This window comes from Pongo pygmaeus, chromosome 3, assembly GCF_028885625.2.
Source record: "Pongo pygmaeus isolate AG05252 chromosome 3, NHGRI_mPonPyg2-v2.0_pri, whole genome shotgun sequence".
In the NCBI taxonomy this organism is placed as follows: domain Eukaryota; kingdom Metazoa; phylum Chordata; class Mammalia; order Primates; family Hominidae; genus Pongo; species Pongo pygmaeus.
Genome location: NC_072376.2, coordinates 189,321,590 through 189,345,814, shown reverse-complemented (window position 1 = coordinate 189,345,814; position 24,225 = coordinate 189,321,590). Strand labels below are relative to the sequence as shown.

Sequence of the window (24,225 nt, the reverse complement as noted above, 5' to 3'; positions counted from 1 at the left end):
TAGTATTGACAAGAGATAGTATAATGGAAGATTTTTGTTCACCTTTTGAATAAACTGCAAAAAATAAGAAGTAGCAGGGAGAGTTTGACTCATGCTGTCTTTACTAGGTACTTTGATTGGAAAACTGAGCCTCCTCTCTATCAAAGAGTGAAGTGTTTTGCTTTTGAAATCTTTTAATTATGAATTTGGCTAAATGAATAACTTATTTACAGTGACCTGTAATCCTATTTTGGTCAAATATTTTAACACTTTCTTTTTTTAGTATAAAGTGTTTTAAACTTTTGATATTTGACAAACTTCCAATACCAAATTTAAATTCTAAAATTAAGTCTTTCTGACCTCAAACTGACTTTTGGATATTCCATAAAGAACCCCTGGAAGTCCAAGAGAGACATATGAGGCTTATGTGATGTGTAAAAATCATGCAGAAATATTGTCAAATAGGAAATTGTGCTTAACTCTTCTTTGAGTCATAATTGTATAAATGTTATTAATGTGTTCCAAAGTTGTATGAAATTCCTAAAATTCTGATATATCTTGGTATATGATATCAGTTATGATTATAATTATTATGTTAAATTGCAGTATGCCACAAAAATAACCAAATTTCCTTGTCAATTGCATCTTTAACCATGGCTATTCTGTAACTTTTGTCATCCTCAGACAATGATTGTTTTACTTTGAGTCTTCTCAAAAAGTAGTTTACAACTGGCTACAGTACAAAATGTGCTTATTTTTAATTGGTTACAGTCCAAAATGTGCTTATTTTTCAAGGAAATTTATGGAAAGGACATTGCGAAATATTCTCAGAAATACAGGTTTCTGAGAACTTTGGAGGTCATACCATTAGACTAGGTAAAAACTTCCAGAAGTCTAATAAAAAAACTAATGAGTTCATGAAGATTGCTAACCCAACATCAAGCAGAACAAACATTAGTCATATAAGACTGAACTGATAGAGAACTGAAATGATTTTTCTATGATTTTTAAAATTTGAAATATAGCTGATGGTTTTTGTTTTGTTTTCTAGAGTCAAGAAAACTCTTTTTTTCTTTTGAACTATTTATAGCTTACAGTAATTGGTAAAGTACACTTCTGTAAGCAAAGTGGAAACATTTACCATTTTCTCTACCTGATGTCACTAGAATTTAGAAACTATTTGTGAGTAGTCTTATTTTATGGCAACAGTAATTTGCATAAATTCAATAAGAATCTGTTTTCTTCCAAAATAATACACAATCGTAGACACTATTTTGCCAAGGCTGTGGATGGAATGACATATTTTCAGGTATTACTACTTTGAGGAATTGAGGTTGACTTTCTAGAGCTGATTTAGAAAAAAAAAAAAAAACCCTTGTAAATACTGGCCTGGTACCTTCTCTATATGGTTCTCTTACAAGTTTCCTGACCTTGCAGCAAGTAGAATGTCACTTTTTGGCAGGTTCAGGAACCTCAAGATATTTTGGAATCATTGAGAAAAGGGGAATGTACCCAATACATACAGGTATTGGGCACAGTCTTATAGCAAATCCATGGTTTGGCTACTAGCCTTGGGAGGTTTTTAAAAATGTAATGTGAGATTCCTTATGTAAAAGTTCCAGCAAAGCTAACTTTAAAAAAGGCTATATAGCCAATCACTGTTCTTGCTGCACTTTGTGCAAATAATTAGGCCAATTATAATAGGACTAAAACTTATTTTGCAAATAAATTGGTCTTACTATGCCTCATCTTTGGTAGACCTAGGGGACTAGAGAGAGAAACATATGTTTCAGAAGAAAACTATAGTATACCTGTTATTGGATTTCAGCCTTGTCCATTGTTTTTGAGTTTTATTATTTGCCTACAATTTGGACTGCATTCTGAATTATTTTCTGGCTACAAGTCTTAAGGTTTTCAAATTTTTCTCTCATTTTTCTAACTTGAAATCACTAGAAATTAAAAACACGCTTTTTTTTAAAGCTCTGCAAACTAAAACTAGATAACATGATAAAAACTTTGAGGGAAATCACTAGAGCAACTTACATACAAACAGTCTTCATGCCTATTGATGTCTGGACTCTGCCGAACGTTCATTTGAATACTTGATTCGAACTACAATCCAGAAAAATCTGTCAGATTGCCATCTAAAGATGTTTCAGAGATGCTAGAAAAATTAGTTTATAGACTACTCCAGACATTAATCTTTGTTTTTCTTATGTTTCTACAGAAATGCCTCTTACTAAAGATCTGTTTGTCTGCACCATATATGGAGGTCAAGCCCATCTGCCATGCTGCCTCCTGGAATGGGACCCTGCTGTTTAACTCAACTGAACTTTTCTCAGGACTAAGAGGCTGATTTGAGAAGATATAAGATAACATATTTAAATTTGTTCTTTTCTGCTTATCCTAACTTGTTTTTCTCCTCCTTTGCCTGCCTCCTAAATAGCAACCTTTAACTCACATCTTTCCAAAATTATCAACCTTGCCTTTAATAAGTGAAACCTTCTTAAAGAAAAACTTCCAAAGGGGAACAGAAGGAAACTAAAATATTTCCTCTCCAAATATATTTTCTTGACATATTTCAAGAAAACTATTCAGAAAAGCTGGAAATTCAAGAATAGCTGAAAAGCTGACTTTTGTGGGGGGGAGATTCGCATCAGTAGAGAAAACCTGCATTGATGCAGCCAGCTTTCTCTGAGACCTTCCTTTGTCTGGATGTAGGAAAGATTAACTGAGAGTCTGACACCTTTAAAAGTCTGAAAGAAACATTTACCTTGTGTTCTTGGTGAGGGCTGAGCCCTGCAAGGTTTCATCTGCATAGAAAGACCGTATTTGCAAGCCTGGGCTCCTCTTCTCCTCCTCCCATAAGCTGTCTTGCCACAGTACCCTATTTTGCCATGATAAAAGCCCCGATTCTTTCTGTAACCTCAAGATGGAATATATAAGATTCTCTACCCCACTGGGGGTTGAGGTAATCACTCTGTGGTTCTCTGTGCTCATTAATAAATTTGTATGCCATTTCTCCTATTTATCCATCTTTGGATAAATAGTTTTCAGTGAACTTTCAGAGAGCAAAGGGGAAGTCTTCCCTTGGCCCCAACAAGGTTATATCATGAAAAATTTCTAGCTAGTCATGGTGGCTTATGCCAGCACTTTGGGAGGCAGAGGCGGGTGGATCACCAGAGGTCAGGAGTTTGAGACCAGCCTTGCTAACATGGTGAATTCCCGTATCTACTAAAAAATGCCTGTAATCCCAGCTACTCAGGAGGCTGAGGCAGGAGAGTCACTTGAACCTGGGAGGCAGAGGTTGCAGTCAGCCAAGATCATGCCATTGCACTCCAGCCAGGGCAACAAGAGCAAAACTCCATCTCAAAAAAAATAAAAAGAAAATAAAAGGAAAGAAAAGAAAAGTTTATATTCATCTCAGAATTTTACAAGTTTAGCTAAAGCCTTAATTTTGAGTCCCATGGCTGGTAAGTACCTCCGTTTTTAAAAAGAAGTGTTAGTTATATTTCCATAGGACTTGCTAAAAGGTGGTCTAGGCAATGAAACTGAAGATGAGGGATGAGTGGGAAGAATATTTTGGAAACAGAACCTTAGGGCTTGATGGACAATTAGGTGACAGGAATGAGAAAGCAGAAATACTGGATAATTAGAGTAAAAAAAATTTACTAAGTTAGATAATGAATTAATTTATATGTTTATTGAATTCCATGTAAAATTATGTAACTTGTTAGATTTCAGGGGAGATAATGGCCTCTCTATACCTGAGATCTAGGATACTGACACCATTTGCCTCATCACTGTAAGGTAAATGAATTAAACATCAACATTTTGATCTATTCACTCATAATAGGCCAAAGGAAAGACTACATCATGATTTTGATTATTAAAAGCCAGTATATGATGATTTGTATCTTCAGTGTATTCCAAATTTCATATATTTTACTGGGAATGTTAAAAATATTTATGAACTAGGCGGGGCGCGGTGGCTCATGCCTGTAATCCCAGCACTTTGGGAGGCCGAGGCGGGTGGATCACGAGGTCAGGAGATCGAGACCATCTTGGCTAACACGGTGAAACCCTGTCTCTACTAAAAATACAAAAAAAAAAAAAAAAAAATTAGCCGGGCGTGGTGGCAGCTGCCTGTAGTCCCAGCTACTTGGGAGGCTGAGGCAGGAGAATGGTATGAACATGGGAGACGGAGCTTGCAGTGAGCAGAGATCGTGCCATTGCACTCTAGCCTGGGTGACTGAGTGAGACTCTGTCTCAAAAAAAAAAAAAATTATGAATTATATTTATTGTTGGAAGATATCACCGTCTTTCACCGTCTTTCTCAAGCATGTGGCAAACCAGTTGGATACTGAGAAACAATGTGGTTAACTGACTAAGATCATGGACTCTGGAATATTTTGTCTTGGGTATGAACTTCGCATTCCCATTTATTGTGAGAATTTGGGCAAGTGCTTAATCTCTTTGTGGATTAATTCCCTCATCTGTAAAGTGGGGATAACAGTATTTTCCTTTCATAGTGAGAATTATATTAGCTAATACAAAGCCTTTAGTACAATGCCTGACACTTAGCACACTGTACTCAGTTTATGTTATAATTATTATCTTGTATTTCAGGATTATCATAGAATCCGATGGGAAAAAAACAAAAAATAGTTCTAATTTTTAGAATTCAAATATTATTTTGAATAAGTCTTCAGGAAATAGATTGTAAGTTGCTTGTGATGATCCTATAACTGAGCTTATGTATCAATCTCCAAAATCTATCACTTATCTTTTTTTTTTTTTTTTTTGAGACAGGGTCTCAATCTGTTGTCTAGGCTGAAGTGCAGTGGTGCAGTCTTGGCTCACTGCAGCCCTAACCTCCCAGGATAAAGTGATCCTTCCAACTCAGCCTCCCAAGCAGCTGGGACTACAGGCGTGCACCACCATACCCAGCTAATTTTTTGTTTATTTTTTTGTAGAGACGAGGTCTCACTATGTTGCCCAGGCTGATCTCAAACTCCTGAGCTTCAGCGATATACCTGCTTCAGGCTCTGGAAGTGCCAGAAGTACAGGTGTGAGCCAGCAACTCATATTTATTGAGCAAATGTATTAGTGTTATGCTTTGCTACAGTCACAGTTCATGTTAGTCAATTTCTAGAACGGTGATGCATTTCTGAATGATATGTTGAACACTTTTAATTTTTATTGACTACTTCCTTTCCCCTCCCATAAGAATAACTGTATTCCCATGTAACTGAAGTGCATTTACAACACCCCTGCCAGGAGTATACCTCTTCCATTACGCGAGAAAGAGCTGTGCAGATGTTTCTGTGGCATTTTAATGATATGCTCTGCATTTATCCATGCATTCTGCTAAAAATATTGTTATTTATTTTTCATATCACCTTTTCCCCATTAGATAGCAATGTTCCTCAAGTAAGTAATCATGTCCATTTTATTTTATTCTTCCACTTGCTCACAGCATAGATATGTATACTTTTGGGTGTGCTTTGCGTGAAAAAGCTGTGTACGACACCTTGGGGACTGACTTACTGAAATAACTTCTCCAGTATGACTCTTGAAAGAACTAGGTCAATAACCCATAGAGTTATATAATTTTTTTTTTTTTTAGCTTGAGGAGACCTTAGAGATCACTTTTTCCAGATCCTTCATTTTACAAATTAGGAAATGAGCCAGGATTACAACTCATCCTCTCAACTGTCAAGCCCTGTGCTCTTTCAGCCTCATCAACTGCCTCTTGGATTGAGTTGTTTATTTTCCAGGTGATTTCTGCATATTATGATGTGTGTGTGTGTGTGTCAGGGTGTGTGCATGTGTGTTTATGCGTATGGTTTTTAGGACTTTATAACCTTGTCCAATTACAGAAACATATTTTATGTAGAAGAAAGAGGAGGTGACAAAGGATAAATTAAAGGGAGAATTTTCTCTTCCTCTTGTCTTTATTAATGTTATTATCATTAAGAAACAAAATGGTACACAGAAGACAAGGGAACATAAAATTATCATATGAAACCTGTCTTTTGGAATAATCTATTTCCAGACTCCACTTAGAGATCATTATCTTGGCTACCGAGTCGGTTGTGGGGTGCTGAGACAACGTGTGTGTCTGTAATGTGCATTCAATGTATTTAGGAGAGAGACTTTGCACGTGTCTCCAATGAAAGTGAAAGGGGGCAGGGTGGGGGCCTCTGGGGAGGAGATTCACAGTGAGGGGGAGGAAAATGGGCTTCAAGCAGAGGAGGCAGGTGGAAAGAGGGAGGGGTCTGTGCGCCCGCAGAGTCGCCAGGCGCCCTGCGAGTTGTCTCCGCTGGGAGGGGCGAGGCTGTCACTTGCCAGGGCGCGAGGAGCCCCAGCGCGGCTTGGAGAACTTGGCCCCGCGCAGCGCCTGGTCACTCGCTCTTCTCTGGGGACTGCAGAGAAGCAGGACCTCGGGCCATGGGTGAGTGCGCGGGCGGGCGCGGACACCTCGCCCAAAGGCTCGGCCACGGGAATGGGCATTATAGAAAGAAAATGAATGTTCCTCGGCCTCAGACTGCGTCCTTCCCAGCTCTGTTCCCATCGCGCCCGGCGTCCCCCCGCCCCCCGCCCTCTTGTCTCTGGACTTTTTTTCTGGGAGAGAGGCGATGGCGATGGGGTGGCACCTGGAGGCGAGGGAGGGTGCCTGACTGTTTACAGTGGGTCGGGAGGGTGGGGGGCTGCGCCTGGGCGCTGATCCTCTGCGCCGGCCCCAGTACCCAAGCCTGGGGGTCCGGTCTACCGTGCTGGGGGCGGTATTTGGGAAATAAAGACAGACTAAGAGACCCCGGATCCGAATAGCGAGGGGATTACAGGGAGATCTCTGTCCTCCTGAGTTCCCACGTTTTCATGTTCTCTTTGGGGAGCAAGTTGAAACGGGGCACGAGAAATGGAAACTTCCTAAAACTTCCACTTTGTACAGGTTTGTACAGTGCTGGGGCAGGGCCAGACTGGGGACAATTTCTAGTCCCTTTCCAAACGAAGTGCCCATTTGCATAAAAGGTTTGAGGTTGAGGCTGAAGGCTGATTCTTCCTAAATTCGACCTGGGTAAACAGCTTGGTTAAAAGGGCGTCCACACTGGCTCGGGTCACTGGATGGTGGAGTTCGGCGCAGTTCAGCTTCGCTCAAGTTTCCAGGCAGGGTCCGCTTATTCGGTGCTTAGCGGAGGCAGCTTGGAATAGCTCCAGGAATGTGACTGTGTGTGGCGGAGGGGAGGGAGAACTGGGTGTGAAATAGCCGATTCAAACCCAGCACTAGGACGCAGGGTCCCACGAGTCACCTTGAAGAGCGAGGGAGAAGCTGGGGAGGAGAAAGCACTCGCCATCCCTGGACTGGCGTATCCATAGGCGCAGGGGGGATGCTGCTCTTCCGCGGTTGCCGACTGCGTTGAGCCCGCAGCCCGAGTTACTCTTTCAACCCCAGCCCGCTCACTTCTTCCAGCCCAAGTCCACTGGGCGCCCCTCCCCCTTGCTTCTCCCTTGTCCTTTGTTGTGAGGGATTTCTTCAAGAGTAAAGGAGGCCTTGGGGACTGAAGTGCTCGGGTTGAAATTCCTGTATTCCCACAGGCTCAAGGGTTAGGGGATGCTTTGACTACTAATCACTGGAGTTTATAGACAGTAGCCAACTTGGAAGAAAGGAAAAAAGAGAAAGCTGAGGACATTTTTGCCTATGAATGTTAGCTGTGATCAAGACTTTCATAGTCTCTTCTTGCTTGACCCTTGGAAGTGTCTTAGAAGGACCCACTTTTAGGGCCTTTGTATAAACAGTGTTGGAAATGGTCTTAAGAAGGAATGTCTTTAAATGTTTTCTGAAAAGGAAGGAGTATTTTCAGGTTAAAAAAGAAAGATAAAACATTTTCCCAAGTGTGGCAGAGAGTATTTCAGGCTCTTTTTTTTATTTGGTTGTTAAGTGTTGTGTTCCATTGGAAAGACAGGGCCGGAATATTTAATTTTTCTCCTAAACACAACACTTAGTGTTCTACTTGACCACTTGAGCCTATAAACTCTTGTTTACATGCTCACACAGGAGAAAAGCTGTCAGAAATGGAAAGTCAAAATAATTGACTTGATGTAATCTATTCGTTAGCTGTATTAAAAACATTAAGATGCCATTTGGATCCAACATAATAAAATGTCTAGAAAGAATTACATAATTCACCCTTGTAACGTCAAGCTCGAGAGGACTGGCTATCAAAGGTAAGGTATTCATAATTTCAAAGTTAATTATTTTTTAATTTCCATTTCCATACTATTGTGAAAACAATTTGTCCTGGATTTTGCTTCAATGCCCATGGATAATTATCAATCATCCCTAATTATAGGAAGGTGTTGTTGTGGGGGATGGTGTGGAGTTAACAACTGAGTTGTCAGGATCCAAAGCTTGGTCTGTAACTCTTAGAAGTTCTCTTTCCTGTCTGTAATCTACAGATACCTAAAAATTTGTCTGTTCCTTCTACTGCCAGAAGTGGATTACATTTTTCCTGTTGTAACTGAGGTCACCAAAAACTTACATTGTCAGGGGCCTAGTAGGAGAGATTAAAAATATTCCTGAACTCTCTTTAGGTGGAAGTAGAGGAAGCAAGTAAGGAAGCCAGAGGTGAGCGAAATAGAGAAAAGAGCAGGCCTGTAGCAAGGGAGAGTGACAGCATGAAGCCAGAACTCAGGACGGAGATTCAAGTATTCAGTTCAGAGAGTAGGAAGAGCCAATAAGCAGCGAGGGGAAAGGGGGGAAAGCAGGAAGGAAGTGCATAGGGGAAATAGACAACATTTGGCCACTTAAGGCCATATCTTTCCTCTTTCTTTTAATTTACTTATGAAAAATAAAACTTCACTACTTAGAGCCTCTTCTATTTAGTGGTAGTAAGGATGGTAGGAAGTTTAGCATTAGAGTCCTAATGGCTAGGATAAGAGGGAAAAACAGCATAGGAGAATACTGGATTGCGCCAACAAATGGAATCCAGTTTTTTGTTTTGTTTTGTTTTTCTTTTTCTTTTTCCTGGTACCATGAAAACCAAAATTTATCACTTAAAGAAAGAAAGATAATGTTATGGGGATGAATGTAGCAATCAATTCTCATGTGTCTTAGAAGAAGAAATCTGAACTCTAGCACTGTGGAAGAATGAGAGTAATTGGTTAATTAAATATTCTGAATAATTTATAGTCCTTCATATCCATAATGCACAAGGCTGATTGTAAAAAAAAAAAAAAAGTTATTTGCAAAGTAGGCAAATTGCAAGTTTGGCATCTCTTCCTTTTATTGTTTGATTTCCTCATTGATGCCCTCGGCTTCTCTAGGTATGCAGCAAGGCTATCCCTCCACTCCAAAATTTTACTCTGCGGAAAGGATGCAACAAAATAGTTGATACTAAAAAAACTGCAGGGCCAACACATTGCTAAGAGTATTTACATTTTAACTTCAAGTTGAACTTTAACCTGCAAATCTCTAATTGTGGAATTTCAGGGTCCATTGGAAAGATAGGCCAGGAATATTTTTAAAATTTTCTCCTGAACACAACACTTACTGTTCTACTTGACCACATGTATATCACTATGAGACCATTGATTACGGTTTTGTTTAAAAAATGATGCTGAATATGATTTAGTTTGACAGATATTATGAAAAGTTTAATGGGAGTGGTACTGAACCTGTCTTGGAGGAATGTGAAACATTTGGAAGGGAAGTGGTTCTAGGTAGAATAAGGAGCTCCTTCTCATGGCAGTAAGGTGTGTTTGGGGAACAGTAAGACGTGGAGCTGGATTGACAGGATGGGATTTGATTTTGGAGAGCCTTTAAAAGCAATGAGAGGAATTTAGAATTTACATGATAGGAAGTAGGGTGTCATGGAAGGTTTTTGAGCAGGGAAGACTTAAGGAGATTAGTGAAAATGTTGTTTAAAACAGAATTAGTTGGAGAAGACAGATCCAATTGTCACAGTAATCCTGGGGTAATATGATATATGTCTAAACCAGTTTGGGAATAATATTATATGATATATACGATATGATAATAATAGAATATGATACATGTCTAAGCCAGTGGAACCGGAGAGCAAAAGATTGATGAGAGATAGATCTAGTGAAAAATCTATAAAATCAGGAAATGGAGCAATAATAGAATGAATAGAAGATTTTGTCTAGAAATTTGAAATCTTGAAGACTGGGGAAGTAGTGGGTTCCTTGATAGAATATTTAAAGGATAAACCAAATGGTTTACTTTCTGCATGTTTTGGATAGGAACTTAATTTCATATTTGAAATGTTATTAAGAAGTGATAGCAAGGCCGGGTGCGGTGGCTCACGCCTGTAATCTCAGCACTTTGGGAGGCAGGACGAGCTGGGTGGATCAGTTGAAGCCAGGTGTTTGAGACCAACCTGAGCAACATAGTGAGACCGTCTCTACTAAAATTACAAACATTAGCCGGGTGTGGTGGCACATGCCTGTAATCCCAGCTACTCGGGAAGCCGAAGCACGAGAATCGCTTGAACCCATGAGGCAGAGGTTGTAGTGAGCCGAGATTGTGCCACTACACTCCAGCCTGGACAATAGAAAGAGACTCAGTCTCAAACAAAAAGGAAAAAAAAAGAGGTAATAGCAAGACATCTAAACACAAATATTTAGTATGTTAGGAACACATAATGAGAATTTAATCAGAACACAGGAACAAAAAGGAAAACAAAGATGAAAGGGTTACCAACCTTTAGTGAGGGGAAAACCCATGAACTGAATTATCTATTTGAAAGTGTGAGTATAAGGAGTACTGGTTGAGGGACAGGGAGGGAAAGGATAAACCCTGTTTGATTGAAGAAGGACGCCAACTACATGATATGTACTAAATGCCCCAACATAAGAACAGCGAAATGGGACAACTTAAACATTCCGCGTTAGATTTAAGAGTATACGCATTTTGACAAGAGAAAAATATCCAATGGAAATATTTTGCTCTTACTCAATTTGAGTAACAATGGAGTTGGTTAAGTATCTGTAAAATTGTTTGCAAATTTAGACAAAGAATAATGACACACAGTATTGTCTTGAGCTCATAACTTTTTTTTCAGGAAAACTATGACACCCTCGAGACAGTTATGAACAAGGTACAAGAGCCAAGGTTTGAAATAGGAGAAGCAGATGATAATCCCTTATGTCTTTGAACGGGTCCTATAAATCTCTGGGATCCTGTTTCCTCATTTATTTGATGACAAGGTTGGGTAAGGTTCTATAAATTTATGTAGCTCAGCTCTTGATCCAGTAACTATTAGAGAAAAAAAAAACATTGTAATGAAGATAAGATTAAGCTATTTCCATTAAGCAAATCAAGAACACTTTTATGATGCTAGAGTACTGGATAATACTTTTGATCATTTGGCTTCTAGTGTGTTATTTTCCTTAGAAAATCACAAAGTCTGATAAGAGTCCCAACCTCAGCGGAAGAAGATAAAACTCATGTTCTAAGCATTTATTGCTGCATAAAATGATCTCCCAAACTAGTGGATTAAAACAACAATTTATTATTTTCATTCACGGTTCTGAGGGCTGACTGTCTGCTGAGCAATCCTCATTTGAAGTTTCCTGACTTGGAAGCCTGATGACAGCAGGGGATTCAGCCATCTGAAGACACGATTGGACTGGTCGTCCAAGAGAGCTCACATATATATAGCTGGCAGTTGATGCCAGCTGTTGACTACGAGTTTATCTCGGGCTGTCCTGAAGTGGCTTGGGTTTTCCACAAAATGATGGCTAGGTTTCAAGAGGCAGCATCCCAAGAATGAATGTTCCAAAAAACCCAAGCAGAAGCTGCAAAGATTCTTATGATCTAGCATCAGAAATCCCAGGACATTGCTTTTCCTTGATGTGAGGAGCAGCCTGCTCATACGAGGAAAGGAGAAATTGAGGGTAACTGACTAATTGATCTAATTCCTAAAAGAGCTGTCTTGTTAAGTGTGCTTCACATTGGGTTTACAACTGAAAACTCAGCACAAGTCCTGAGAAAAACGTATGATTAAAGACTAAATTTTCAATTAGAAACATGAAATCTAAACAGTCACACTAAAATTTCACAGCAAAACATTTGAGTGTGGAAATTCATGCCTGGGTGGAAATGTATTGGTAGAATACTGGGATAAGTTCTACTCAAAATAGTTTCAGATAAAATCAGCTAATCTTTCTTATTTTCCCTTGAATCTGAAGTTTCTAAGGCTATTGTAAAATACTGTTCATTTTATTTAGAATGGAGTTGGTCATAAATTGGAATGTAGGTCAGTTAGCATAAATCCTTTGCTCAATATCCTCGTCACAATCAACTAGATGCTTTGTAGTGAACTGTTTAGGAGATTGCTTTATTTTTCAAGCATGTGTTAGCTTTACAAAGCACAAAATTTGAATTGGTATAGTGTCACTAGAGGCTTCACCATACTTTTCTTTTGAAGAGATGTATTTAATTAAGGTTCCACTTAACGAAACTCTTCATGTAAATATCCTTTTATTATTAATACTTTTATCTGGCAAAGTTAGAGCTGTCTCTGTGATTACAAAAAATCGAGGCCTTTCTCCCAGACATTTGAAAAACAAAGAAAAATTGGGGTAAATGAGATGAGTTTAAATTCCAGGACAGAGTTAATTTCAACCTAGAAATTTAGAGGCCTTAAAAAATATTAGCTCATTATTGTGTTTCAGCTTATTTAAGTTGAGATCATTTTATTTTCAACTGTTTGACAAGAGGTGAGGAGACGAGGGTAAATATTGCAAAGCTGTATACTCGATGCTCACTATCCATGCTATGGCAAGCAAACAAAACCACATCCCAGTGAGAAATGAAGCCTTGACCTGTAAGAACGACATAAACAGAATAATGTGTTAATTCTAGAAAGCAGTATGATAAAACAAATTCTTATTCAGTGTAAGATATTCACTATTTATTTTAAGGTATATAAGGTATGCTGAAATAATATGCAGTAATAACAAAATAAATATCTCTTGCTAGTTGTATAAACTTTCTTATTGTAGAACCACTAATTTTATTGTCTAGCTAGAATACCTTAAGGTGTATATTAAATACTGATTCCTGGGTCCCAACTCCCAAGACTCAGATTCAGAAGGCTTGGGCTTGAGAGCTAGACCTGCAATTTTAACGTGTAATTCGACTGATGATGAGGCAGGAAGTCTGGGGCATGTAACGAGAAAAACTGACTCCAGAATGCCTTTCTTTCAAGCTGACTTAGCCACTCATTACAGCTGTTATTCCTTCACTTGTATCGCTAATATACAGGCATACCCTGTCTTACTGCACTTCACTGTATTGTGCTTTGTAGATACTGTGCTCTTTTTTTTTTTTTACAAATCGAAAGGATCAAGGAACAATTTCCACTTCCAAGTCTTATTATTTAAGAACTATATTTCACAAGGCAATAGCTGCCATACATAATGATTCCTCTAATGGATCTGGACAGAGTCAATTGAAAACCTTCTGGAAAGAATTCACCATTCTAGATGCCCTTAAGAACATTCACGATTCGTAGGAGGAGATCAAATATCAGTATTAATAGGAGTTTGGAATAGATTGATTACAGTCTTCATGGATAACCTTGAGGGGCTTAAGCCTTCAGTGGAGGAAATAACTGCAGATGTGGTAGAAATAGCAAGAGAACTAGAATTAGAAGTGGAGCCTGAAGATGTGACTAAATTGCTGCAATGTCATCATGAAACTTGAATGGATGAGAAGTTGCTTTCTATAGATGAATAATGAAAGTGGTTCCTTAAAATGGAATTTACTTCTGGTAAAGATGCAGTGATATTGTTGAAATGACAATGAAGGTTTTAGAGTATTACATAAACTTAGTTGATAAAGCAGCAGTAGGGTTTACTCCAATTTTGAAAGTTCTACTGTGAGTAAAATGCTAACCAACAGCATCACATGCTACAGAGAAATCTTTCATGAAAGGAAGAGTCAATTGATGCAGCAATTATATTGCCTTAAAATAAGACAAATGCAATTCATTATCTTATTGTAAGAAATTGCCCAACCACCTTCAGCAACCACTACCCTGATCAGTCAGCAGCCATCAACAGGTAGGCAAGGCCCTCCACCAGCAAAAAGATTATGACTTGCTGAAGGCTCATATGATTGTAAGCATTTTTTTTAGCAATAAAGTATTTTAAAATTAAGGTATATACATTGGGGTTTTTTTAGACATAATGCTATTGCACACTTTATAGAATTTAGCATAGTGTAAACATAACTTTTATATGCACTGGGAAATCAAAAAATTCATGTGACTTGCTTTATTGTGATGTTGGCTTTATTGCAATTGTTTAGAATGCAACCCCAAATACCTCTAAGGCATGCCTGCATGTTATTTTTATTTTCTAATCCTGGTCCTAATATTACCAAGAGCTACCTCTTGGAATTACTATTACATTTCTGTTTCATTTCACTACTAAACTTACTAAGTTTCTATAGTTGCTGTCTCTTCTTTTTCATCAGTCACTAATCAACCTTATTGGGTAATGTTCTCCAGAGTTCACTGAAACCCCTCCCCTGAAAGTTACTAATAACCTCCTGTCTCATAGCTTCAGTGTCATTTATATTTATGTATCTCTCAAATCTGCATATCTATGCCTGTCAGCTGTCAGCTGTCTTCACCTAGCTGTCCCTTTAGTCCTTCAGCCTCAATAGGTTCAAAACTCTCCTTTCTCTCTAATATCTATCTTGGAAAGATGTTTGTAGAAAATGAAGGGATATTGGAAAAGGCATGTGAATATAATAAATATTTCATATATTATTACATTTGTACACATTGCTAGGAAAATGTGGTAAAGCTACAAGTATGTTGCACAAATGCCTAAAGTTCAGTAAACACTGCATCTGATGAAAGTCTACCTTTCTTTTCTGTCTCTCTGTGTCTGCTATGTCAGCTGTTTCCTCCTTGCATTATAGTTATTTGTGAATGTGTATTGTTTCCTTCATTATTTGGGGTCATGTCCAGACTTTGAAGGCAACAACATTTAGATAATTGACAAAGAAACCAACAAATGCTCTTATCATCAAGCTATTTGCCTATGACTGCCTACTTTGCTAACTCACAAAGATATAAAAATACAAAATTTAAAAAGTATAATGTATTTAATATTGGTCATTGGAGACAGGAAAGAAGGCAAAACTGTGGAATGAGTGTATCTGTTCAGAAGAGGGTATAGAAAACAGTTGTGGGAGGGAGTCAACATTAGACCAAAGGCCCTTGTGAAAGAAACATTAAGGCAAGAAGGATCCAGAACATTAAGGCAAGAAGGACTTTTCAGCTGAAAAGTAGATAAGACAGAGCTAGTGCACATTCAGAAGAATCAAAGAAAAAAAAAGAGTTTTAAGAAAAGAGTGACCTACAGTATTCAGTGCAACAGAAAGAACAGAAAGGAATACAATATGTTTTGTTTTAAGGTTTTTTTCATTTATATCAGATATTGAAATCAAAGCATTTTTAATAAAGGAGTGAAGATGCAAGTCTGCTCTCATAGACCAGATTACAAGGACTAGAAAAAAAAAAAAAAAGAAAGAAAGAAAAGTAAGGAAGAAAGAGGGGAGGGAGAGAGGGGAGGGAAACAGGAAAGGAGGGAGGGTGGGAGGAACTTTGGATGGGTCCAAGGTCAAGCAAAGATTTTTGTTGGGTAGGAAAGAACTGTTTCATGATTTCAGAAGGGGAATGATCTAAGAGAAAGTCAGAGACTGAAAATGCCGTGGAATAGCAGAATCCCTCAGCAAGTTACTACAAAATGATTTATTGATATACATTTATTATTTAAATATAACTTTAAAAGTTAAACAAACTGTCTAAGAATGTTTGATGGCATTTGAGTTTTTTAAATGATAACATATGCTTCTTGACTGTTTTAAATTGTGATATAATACAGTATGTCTCGTAAAGTTGGTGTTATGCATCTGTTCTGAAAACTATATTGTGTTCATTTTTCTTGTATTTTATTTATAGAGACTTTTTATACCTTCATGAATTTAGGAATATATAGATAAGTACATGACCTATATTCGAACTGTGAAATGAATCAACAGAGATGAAGCGTATTGTGCTTAAATAATCACTACACTAGGAGTCAGGAGATAATTGTTCTTATCCCAATAACTCAGCTATTATTGATCTGTGCTACCTTGGTCCTGTAAGATTTCACTCAGCTGTAGATGCCTATAAACTAGTCAATCGATCAATTATATTGAGCCCCACATCCTTACCAAATTATGAAGATGATACTCCCATAGCAGCATTTCTCAAAGCTGACAGATCTTTCCTTGTTAGTAATTCTTCTGTGTTTTCAACCCTGACTTTCTGACAGAGAAGACATCTAAGGCTTCAACCAGATTTGGGTATTTTTCTTTCTTCACGTCTTTAGATATTTTTTTCCCTTTATTAAGTGAGGATAAGAAAAAAATGGAAACAAGACAAATAGCAAATATACAATATTACCAGGAATTATCTGAGACTTCCTTAGGCTACACGCACATTACTGGTAACTCATTATATATTATTAATATATTATTAATTAGTGAGGGAACTAGTTGATACATTTTAACATGTAAGTTTATATGTTTTATGCTAACAACTCTAAACTTTTAGATTGCTATTTACATCTCTCTCTGTGTGTGTGTGTGTGCATGTGTGTGTTTGTGTGTAGGGGGTTCTTGTTTTTTTCATTTTGATTGATTTGCTTCGTTTTTATATATGTGAGTGCAAGATAGTGGTTTGCGTGGCTGTTACGAAGGAATCATTTTACAAGTCCTAGAAATGATTCATTTAAAAGGAATCATTTTACAAGTTCTAGAAATGATGTTTGCTCCATTGGCAATGTTATCTCCAGGTAAAAATGACCACCGTGGTTAAATCCTAGTCTGTATGTCCGAAACAAATATATTGTGTTTTTTTTTTAAAGAAATATCAGGGCATAGAACAGATCATATCTGATAAAATATAACTCAGTGCTTGCTTATTCTTTCTGGGTATAGTATTTTTGTTTGTTATTTTATTAAGAAAAATACATAAATATATAAAAGAAAAGTGCTGAAATGGAATTGTGCTTTCAAAATATTTTGAAGACACGTTATATTTAGTAGATAGTTTTTATTAACATAAGTCAACTATCTGTTTCCATCTAGATTTGAAGTGCAAATAATGAACTTCAACACTGGATACTCAGGGAATTTTCTGCATTCTTTTTTTCAGTTTTCTTACTAAATAGCATAAAAGGATAAATATTCATAGGGATGTTCTAGAGATATGAGATATGTTTGACAAGGTTATACATTTTGTCACTGTTTTACATATTTTTTTCCCTTCTAAAGAAAGATTTAGGCCAGGTGCAGTGGCTATGCCTATAATCCAAGCACTTTGGGAGGCTGAGGCGGGTGGATCACTTGAGGTCAGGAGTTCGAGACCAGCCTGGCCAACATGGTGAAACTCCATCTCTACTAAAGATACAAAAAAAAAAAAAAAATTAGCTGGGAGTTGTGGTGGGCACCTGTAATCTCAGCTACTCAGGAGGCTGAGGCAGGAGAATCACTTGGACCCAGGAGGCAGAAGTTGCAGTGAGATTGTGCTACTGCACTCCAGCCTGGGCTACAAGAGTGAAGTTAAGTCAAAAAAAAGAAAGATAAAGGAAGAAAGATTTAAAAAGAAGAATGAAATTTGATTTGTTAATTGTATATAAGAAAGCAAATTCCTCTAAAGAGAAAAAAGGCAGAGCAACTATTAATACAAGTATACAATTTGTAAGTAGTTGGTTCCTTAGGTAAAAAAGGCATAGAGATACCTACAAAAATTAGTGTTATTAAATAATTTCATTCATTTCACAGCAGTTACCTTAAGAGAAATCCCCTTACATCATATGATAAATACATCCTGGTTTAAATCAGCTGACAGGTAAAGGGATACTCAACTGAAGAAAGGTCAAATATTTAAAAATTCCAATGATAATTCACATATCTCATTATATCATCTTAAGATCATCGTTGTGGCAGAATTTTTGTATGTAGGACCACCAACAATTTCCTGTTTTAAAAAAAAAAACTACTGCACCCCCAAAAGCAGCCTTTTCAATTTATTTTAGTGTTGACTGAATTGAACAAGTATTTCTTAAGGGTCTACTGAAGGGTCTATCCATGCCCACCCTTGCTCTGCACATAATGACATAATGAAGGATGCAGGGTAAGGATAATTTCTGATTCTAAAGGACTTATGCTTTCATTGGAGATATAAAACTCGCACACAGCAAACTATTTAAAAATCTGTAAGATACAGAGATCTAGATTAAGTATAATCATTGGTAAAACCACTGGTCAGGAATGGAGGACATCAGTGGAGCCTACAGTCATCAAGAGAAGCTTTCTGAATGAGCACCTTGACGAGCAGCTGGATGGTTTGTGACTTAGTCAGGAAGTAGGGGTGGTCAAAGTGTGGGAATAGCCCAAGAAAAGCATGAAGCGTGAAGAAAGCTATGGAGGGGGCAAGCATGCTCTGGGACCCATCAGAGTCGGCTTCCCCTCCAGATCTCTTACAATGAATTTTTTTTATGCCCCATGATCTCTGGAATGGGATATGGGGCCACACCCTAATAGAAATTGTAGAAACAATGTGAATACTAGTGCCTTGCTGGTGAGCAACATAGGGGTTCTGCTAGCCCCCGTGTCTTATCCTTTCGGTCCCCTGACCCTGTTACTCCAACTCTAAACCCTCTCATTGTCCTCACAGGGCCCTTAGAGACTGGTCCCATTTGCTTTCTCTCTACTTCAACCTATCATTACTTTCTTTCTATTCAATCTAGACTATGTGGTTCAGAGATCCAACCATTCTTATGAAAATATTTTTGACTCCCTAGGCCTTTTGTCCAAATGAGTCTAGGTTATTGCAGTATAGATCAGAGAAAGGCTTGATATAAGGATTATGAAAATCGTCCTACTACATGATCATGCAATTGCTGCATTTCCTACAGGGAGTGATGGAGATCCAAGCAGATGTGGTTACAGATGTAATAAAAAGGAAGAAAATATGTGGGATAATAAGAAGGAAAAACATCTTTTTATTTGTTAGAATACAAACCAGGAGAAGTTGGTATTCTGAAGAGTGGAAGGAGTCATCAAGAACAAGCACAAACAAATGAAAAGTATTCACAATTCTGGTAACTTCCAATTAATTATAAATAACTGTATATATCAAAACCTGTGTTATTAAGTAGGAGGATGATCTGGTATGACTTCTGTCAACCCAGTGATTCAGGATTGCTTTGTTGATCTACTTGTCTAGAGAGATAGATGTTACATCACTTCTTGCTACCCCACATGGCCTTCATTGGAAGCTATGCAAGAGGATGACTCTTACAGATGACAGAAACGTTTATGATTATTCAGTTGGTTTCACTCCTTAACTAAACAGAACCTCCAGACAAGTCTTTAAGATTCTATTTCCCACTTATTGCCATGATATAATCAGAAATTTATAAAATTTGACCCAAAGACCTAAAGAGATCTGATTCACTATAAAGGAAATAATTTAACATATTTAACTATAGATTATAACATAGTGGACTATTACAATGATCAAACTAAGTTATAAAATTAAAAATTAGAAACTTTAGCTATCAGAAAATGTATAGTTAAGTGTTGATAATGGCAGGATACCAACAGCTTTTTTTTAAAAAGATCACATGATTTAGCATTATTAAAATTTATTTTCATATTTTTAATACTTTAATACTTGTATGACTTAATTGAGATGAAGGGCAAAGAAGAAAGATCCCTTTCTTGTAATACCTTGTATTTCATATTATTGTCTGTAGGTCTCCATAATTCTGGGGCTCTCTTCCATGTCTTCCCTTTTGCCCCCTATTTTTCCCCTTTCTCGCTTTTTCTTGGCTTTTAAAGCTCAAATGATGAATGTTTAAAGAGGCTATTATCCTTGGGTTGAAAGACTCATTCAGTTCTCTCTCTCTTATCTTTTACATCAAGGACTGATTCAAAACAACATAATTAAAATAAAATACAGCATAATTAAAACAAAGTATTCTGAATAGTAATTTTTTTAAAGCTAATAGGATATTTCTAATTATGTCTTTTCATTTTTCAGTAAAGCCTTCTTTAATTGATATGTGGTGCTATGTGCAGATGAATTTTTAGATGCAAATGTGCATAAGAAGTATTGCTCTACTGGTAGGCATGGCTTTAATCTGATCTTCCAATTCCTCCAAGGACTACAGAATTGGGGTACAAGTAGCTGTTTGCTCTGCTCAAGTTGAGTCCTTCTGTTTTCTTTGTCCCTGGCTTTCTTCTTCTGTCCCAATGGCTGTAGCTCACTGTTTATTTATTAGCTGTTTAGTATGAAAAAACATCTACTCTTTTAACATTGACAACAAATCAGAGTAATGAGCCTGCCCCTCACGCTACATTGGGTATAATCTTTGCCTATTAGGCTCTTGGCTGGTTTTGATGCACTTTACCATCCTGAAAGTTTGAGAAATCTGACTGCTTTGTTGGTTGTTGTTTTCCTATTCTTATTAGCACTTGCCAAATCTTTTGTCATGCATCTTTAGACCAATGACAGCTTCTAGGTCAAATTTCAGTTTTGATCACTGCATCTTTAGAAGTAAAGCTAAGGACTGAAATAGCCAGTTCCTTTTCAGTGACTGCAATGGATGCTGATTAGCTGCATGCTGGTTGTTGAAGTCATAGCAACAAGTCCTACTTATTATCTTTTGGGCATCTCAAATAAGGTTCTTTAGTCTTTGAATATATGACTACAAAAAGTTTCATCTCCTAGTGAAAATGAATATGTTCTTTCATAGGACCACAATTTCATAGAGTTGATTAAGCATTCTTGTCTAATGTTCATTTCTGAACAAGTAAGCTGAAATTATTTGCACTCCTTTCTTTCTTTCTTTGTCCAGTTTTCATAATTAGGCTTTCAGTGGACTTAATCTTTTAATTTTAAAATGATTAATGGCCAAGTTGTTGGGTGCCTTTGCTTAGGTTACTAAGCTAAACATAGCCAGCAGTAACAAAGAGAAGTGCATTGAAGTGGGCTATAGTGGCAACAAATATTTACAAAAGTTCATTTTCAACAATGACTCAGGATATTTTGTAGTCAATAATGTTGTTTAGAGAGGAGATAGCTATGGTTATTTTATTTTTCTAGATAAAGGTGGATTTGGGAAGATAATCTTGTTTTGTGTTAAATTCTACTAATATAATTTATAAATACAAATGGACTTTTTCTCTTTTCACAACTAACATATAATTCTAATTTCTGCCTACATAAAACCTCTTTCGGTGGTATGGAATTATAAAGTTTAGACTTTTTCAGTCAGGTTAATGGGTGAAAAAAGGTTATATTATTTTACTTTATACATCATTTGAAATAAAATTTTATATCATTCAATTAATTAATTTCTAAGCAACCTGAAACAAAACATCCTTCCTTGGCAAATTCATGACAGTTTCATGGCAATTTTTGATTTAGAACAATCTGTTCCCAACTTCTAGATCCATTAAATTGAAGAAAGGATCTAATATCCTTAAGTTTAGTTATGTTATTTGTAGGCCTAATAAAAATAATATATAATCATGGAGTTGTTGAGATGAATAAATGAGGGAAAATAAGTCAAATAGCTTAACAAAGTCACCAGGAGAAAGTATTCAGTTAATATAAAGACAAACACACACACACACACACACACACACACAAACACACTTTAGTACAAAAGTAAGTTTGTCTTAACTAAGTTTTAAGTCTTAATTTCTTTTTAAATCTATCATAAAGAGAACTTTAGATTTGTAATTTAAGACAAACTTCAATCAAGTGAGAGGTTATTTTCTAAACCAATACACACTGTAGTCATGTTTTCTTAGGAATAAGCTGATCATTTATAGCTTTTATGGATATTGTTAGGAAGAAGCTAGAATTAAGAGCCAGGTGTTGGTCAAAAGACACTTAGAGATGGTCCTAAAAATCAGAGCTTGCTAAGTCTATCTGTGTAATTCATTCATCAAGTAATTTTTAAACTTGCTATTTGCTAGACAGAATGCTTAGTGCTACCCATTTCTAAAGAAAGATAAAATATGGTACCTGGTATAACAATAAAACAGTAGGAATTATATAGCATAACAGATGTTGAAGTGGGACTTTATATGGTGTATATGAGCAGAAGACAGTAGTTGAAATTCCTCTTAAAATGTCAGTAAAGGATTCAGAGACAGGGTAGAGCTAATCCATAAAACTTTGAAATGATTTGCCTGACTTATGGATCAAGGAAAAGGCCTTCTAGCCAGAAGAGTAGTATGAATAAAATATTGAAATGAAAAAAGCGTGAGGTATTCAATGAATTGTAAGCAGCTCAGTTGACTGGAGTATAGAAATGTGAGAGATGTGCATTGATCAACAAGAGCTCAATTAGGCGGTGGGGCTCTTGCATGACGTGTTAGATGGTTGGCCTTTTGCGCAGTAAGCACGTAGATGCACTGTTGGGTATTTGCTGGGGAAATAAGATACTTAAATTGTTCACTTAAAACGATCATTCTAGCAGCAATGGAGATGAAAAATATGATACATGGGAGATTATAAACAACAGGAAAATATAAGAAAGGTTTTGTTTAAGAATAGAGGTAAATACATCAATGAAGTACTACAAAAATTTAAAAGTCTTTTTTTCTTGTTTGTAGAGGTGGAGTCTCACTCTGTTGCCCAGGCTGGAGTGGCAGTGGCACAATACTATCTCACTGTAGCCTGGTGGGCAGCATGCAGACTCTTCTGGGCTCAAGCAATCCTTCCACCTCAGCCTCCTGAGTAGCTGGGACTATACCCACAGCCACTGCACCCAACTTATTTAAAAATTTATTTTTGTAGTGATAGGGTCTCACTATGTTGCCCAGGCTGGTCTCAAACTTTTGACCTCAAGCAATTCTCTCATCTTGACCTCCCACAGTGCTGGAATTACAAGCATGAGGCATCGCACCTGGCCTAAAAGTGTCCTAAAAATAATTCTTTCCAAATAACACTTATTGGAATGGAGGGATGGTTAAAGAGCTGAAATTTCATTTTCAATGTTTGAAGGAAAAAAACCATATGATCATCTCAGTAAACATAAAAACGCATTTAATAAAATGTAGGCCAGGTGCAGTGGCTCATGCCTTTGGGACCCTGCACTTTGGGAGGCTGAGGTGGGCAGATCACAAGGTCAAGAGTTCGAGACCAGCCTGGTCAACATGGTGAAACCCTATCTCTATTAAGAATACAAAAATTAGCTGGGTGTGGTGGCACATGCCTGTAATCCCAGCTACTTGGGAGGCTGAGGCAGGAGAATCACTTAAAACCGGGAGACGGATGTTGTAGTGAGCTGAGATTGTGCCACTGCACACCAGCCTTAGTGACAGAGCAAGACTCCATCTCAGAAAAAAAAATTATAAATAAATAAAACATATTTAATAAAATTTAACATTAACTTATGATAAAAATTATAAGTAAATTAGGAATAGAATAGAATGGTTATAAACTGATCTGGGACATCCTGCAAAAACTGTAAGTAACATTATATTTAATGGTGAAACACTAGAAACATTCCCAATAATGTCAAGTACAGGAAAAGGACACTCACTCTTGCCGTTGCTATTCAGCGCTGACTTTGTTGTCCTAATCAGGGCAATCAGAAAAGAAAACATATAAGTAGAAAGGTTGGAAAGACGGAGGCAAATTTGGCATTAATCAAGACAATGCACTTGTCTATATAATAAAGACATTCTACAAGAATTAAAAATAATAGGAGATCAGCAGGAATGCTTGGCATAGGTCAACATGTATTACCAAGAGCATTTCAGTATCTCAACAGTACCAAAACAAGGGTAATTAAAATCTAGTTTACAATAGCATAAAGTTTTATAATAATCCCAGAAGTAAATTTACCAAAAATATATGAGATTTTAATGGCAGAAAGCAAATGTGAACACATGATAAGATAGATCTGGTTAGCAGATATGCAATCTCATTATCACATCTCTTTCAAATATGTGTGTGTACATATATAGATATAGATATAGATATAGATATATTTTCAAATGCAATTTCAAGAACATTTTCAAAAAAGTTTTCATGGAATCTACAAACTGATTCTAAAATTCTGTAAGGAAAAGAGATGTTCTATAAATTGACATAATTCTGAAAAAGAAAAAGAAGGTGGGAG

General features: G+C 37.1%; 1 protein-coding gene across 1 annotated transcript in view; it reads left to right on the top strand.

Annotated features, from left to right (window-relative positions):
* The first annotated feature begins 6,280 nt into the window (after positions 1–6,280).
* Positions 6,281–24,225, top strand: part of GPM6A (glycoprotein M6A) — a 370,006-nt gene continuing 352,061 nt past the window's right edge. The window contains exon 1 of the mRNA XM_054485714.2: positions 6,281–6,436. Coding sequence (XP_054341689.1) covers positions 6,433–6,436 — 4 coding nt within the window. The 5' untranslated portion in view covers positions 6,281–6,432. The remainder of the gene's footprint in view (positions 6,437–24,225) is intronic.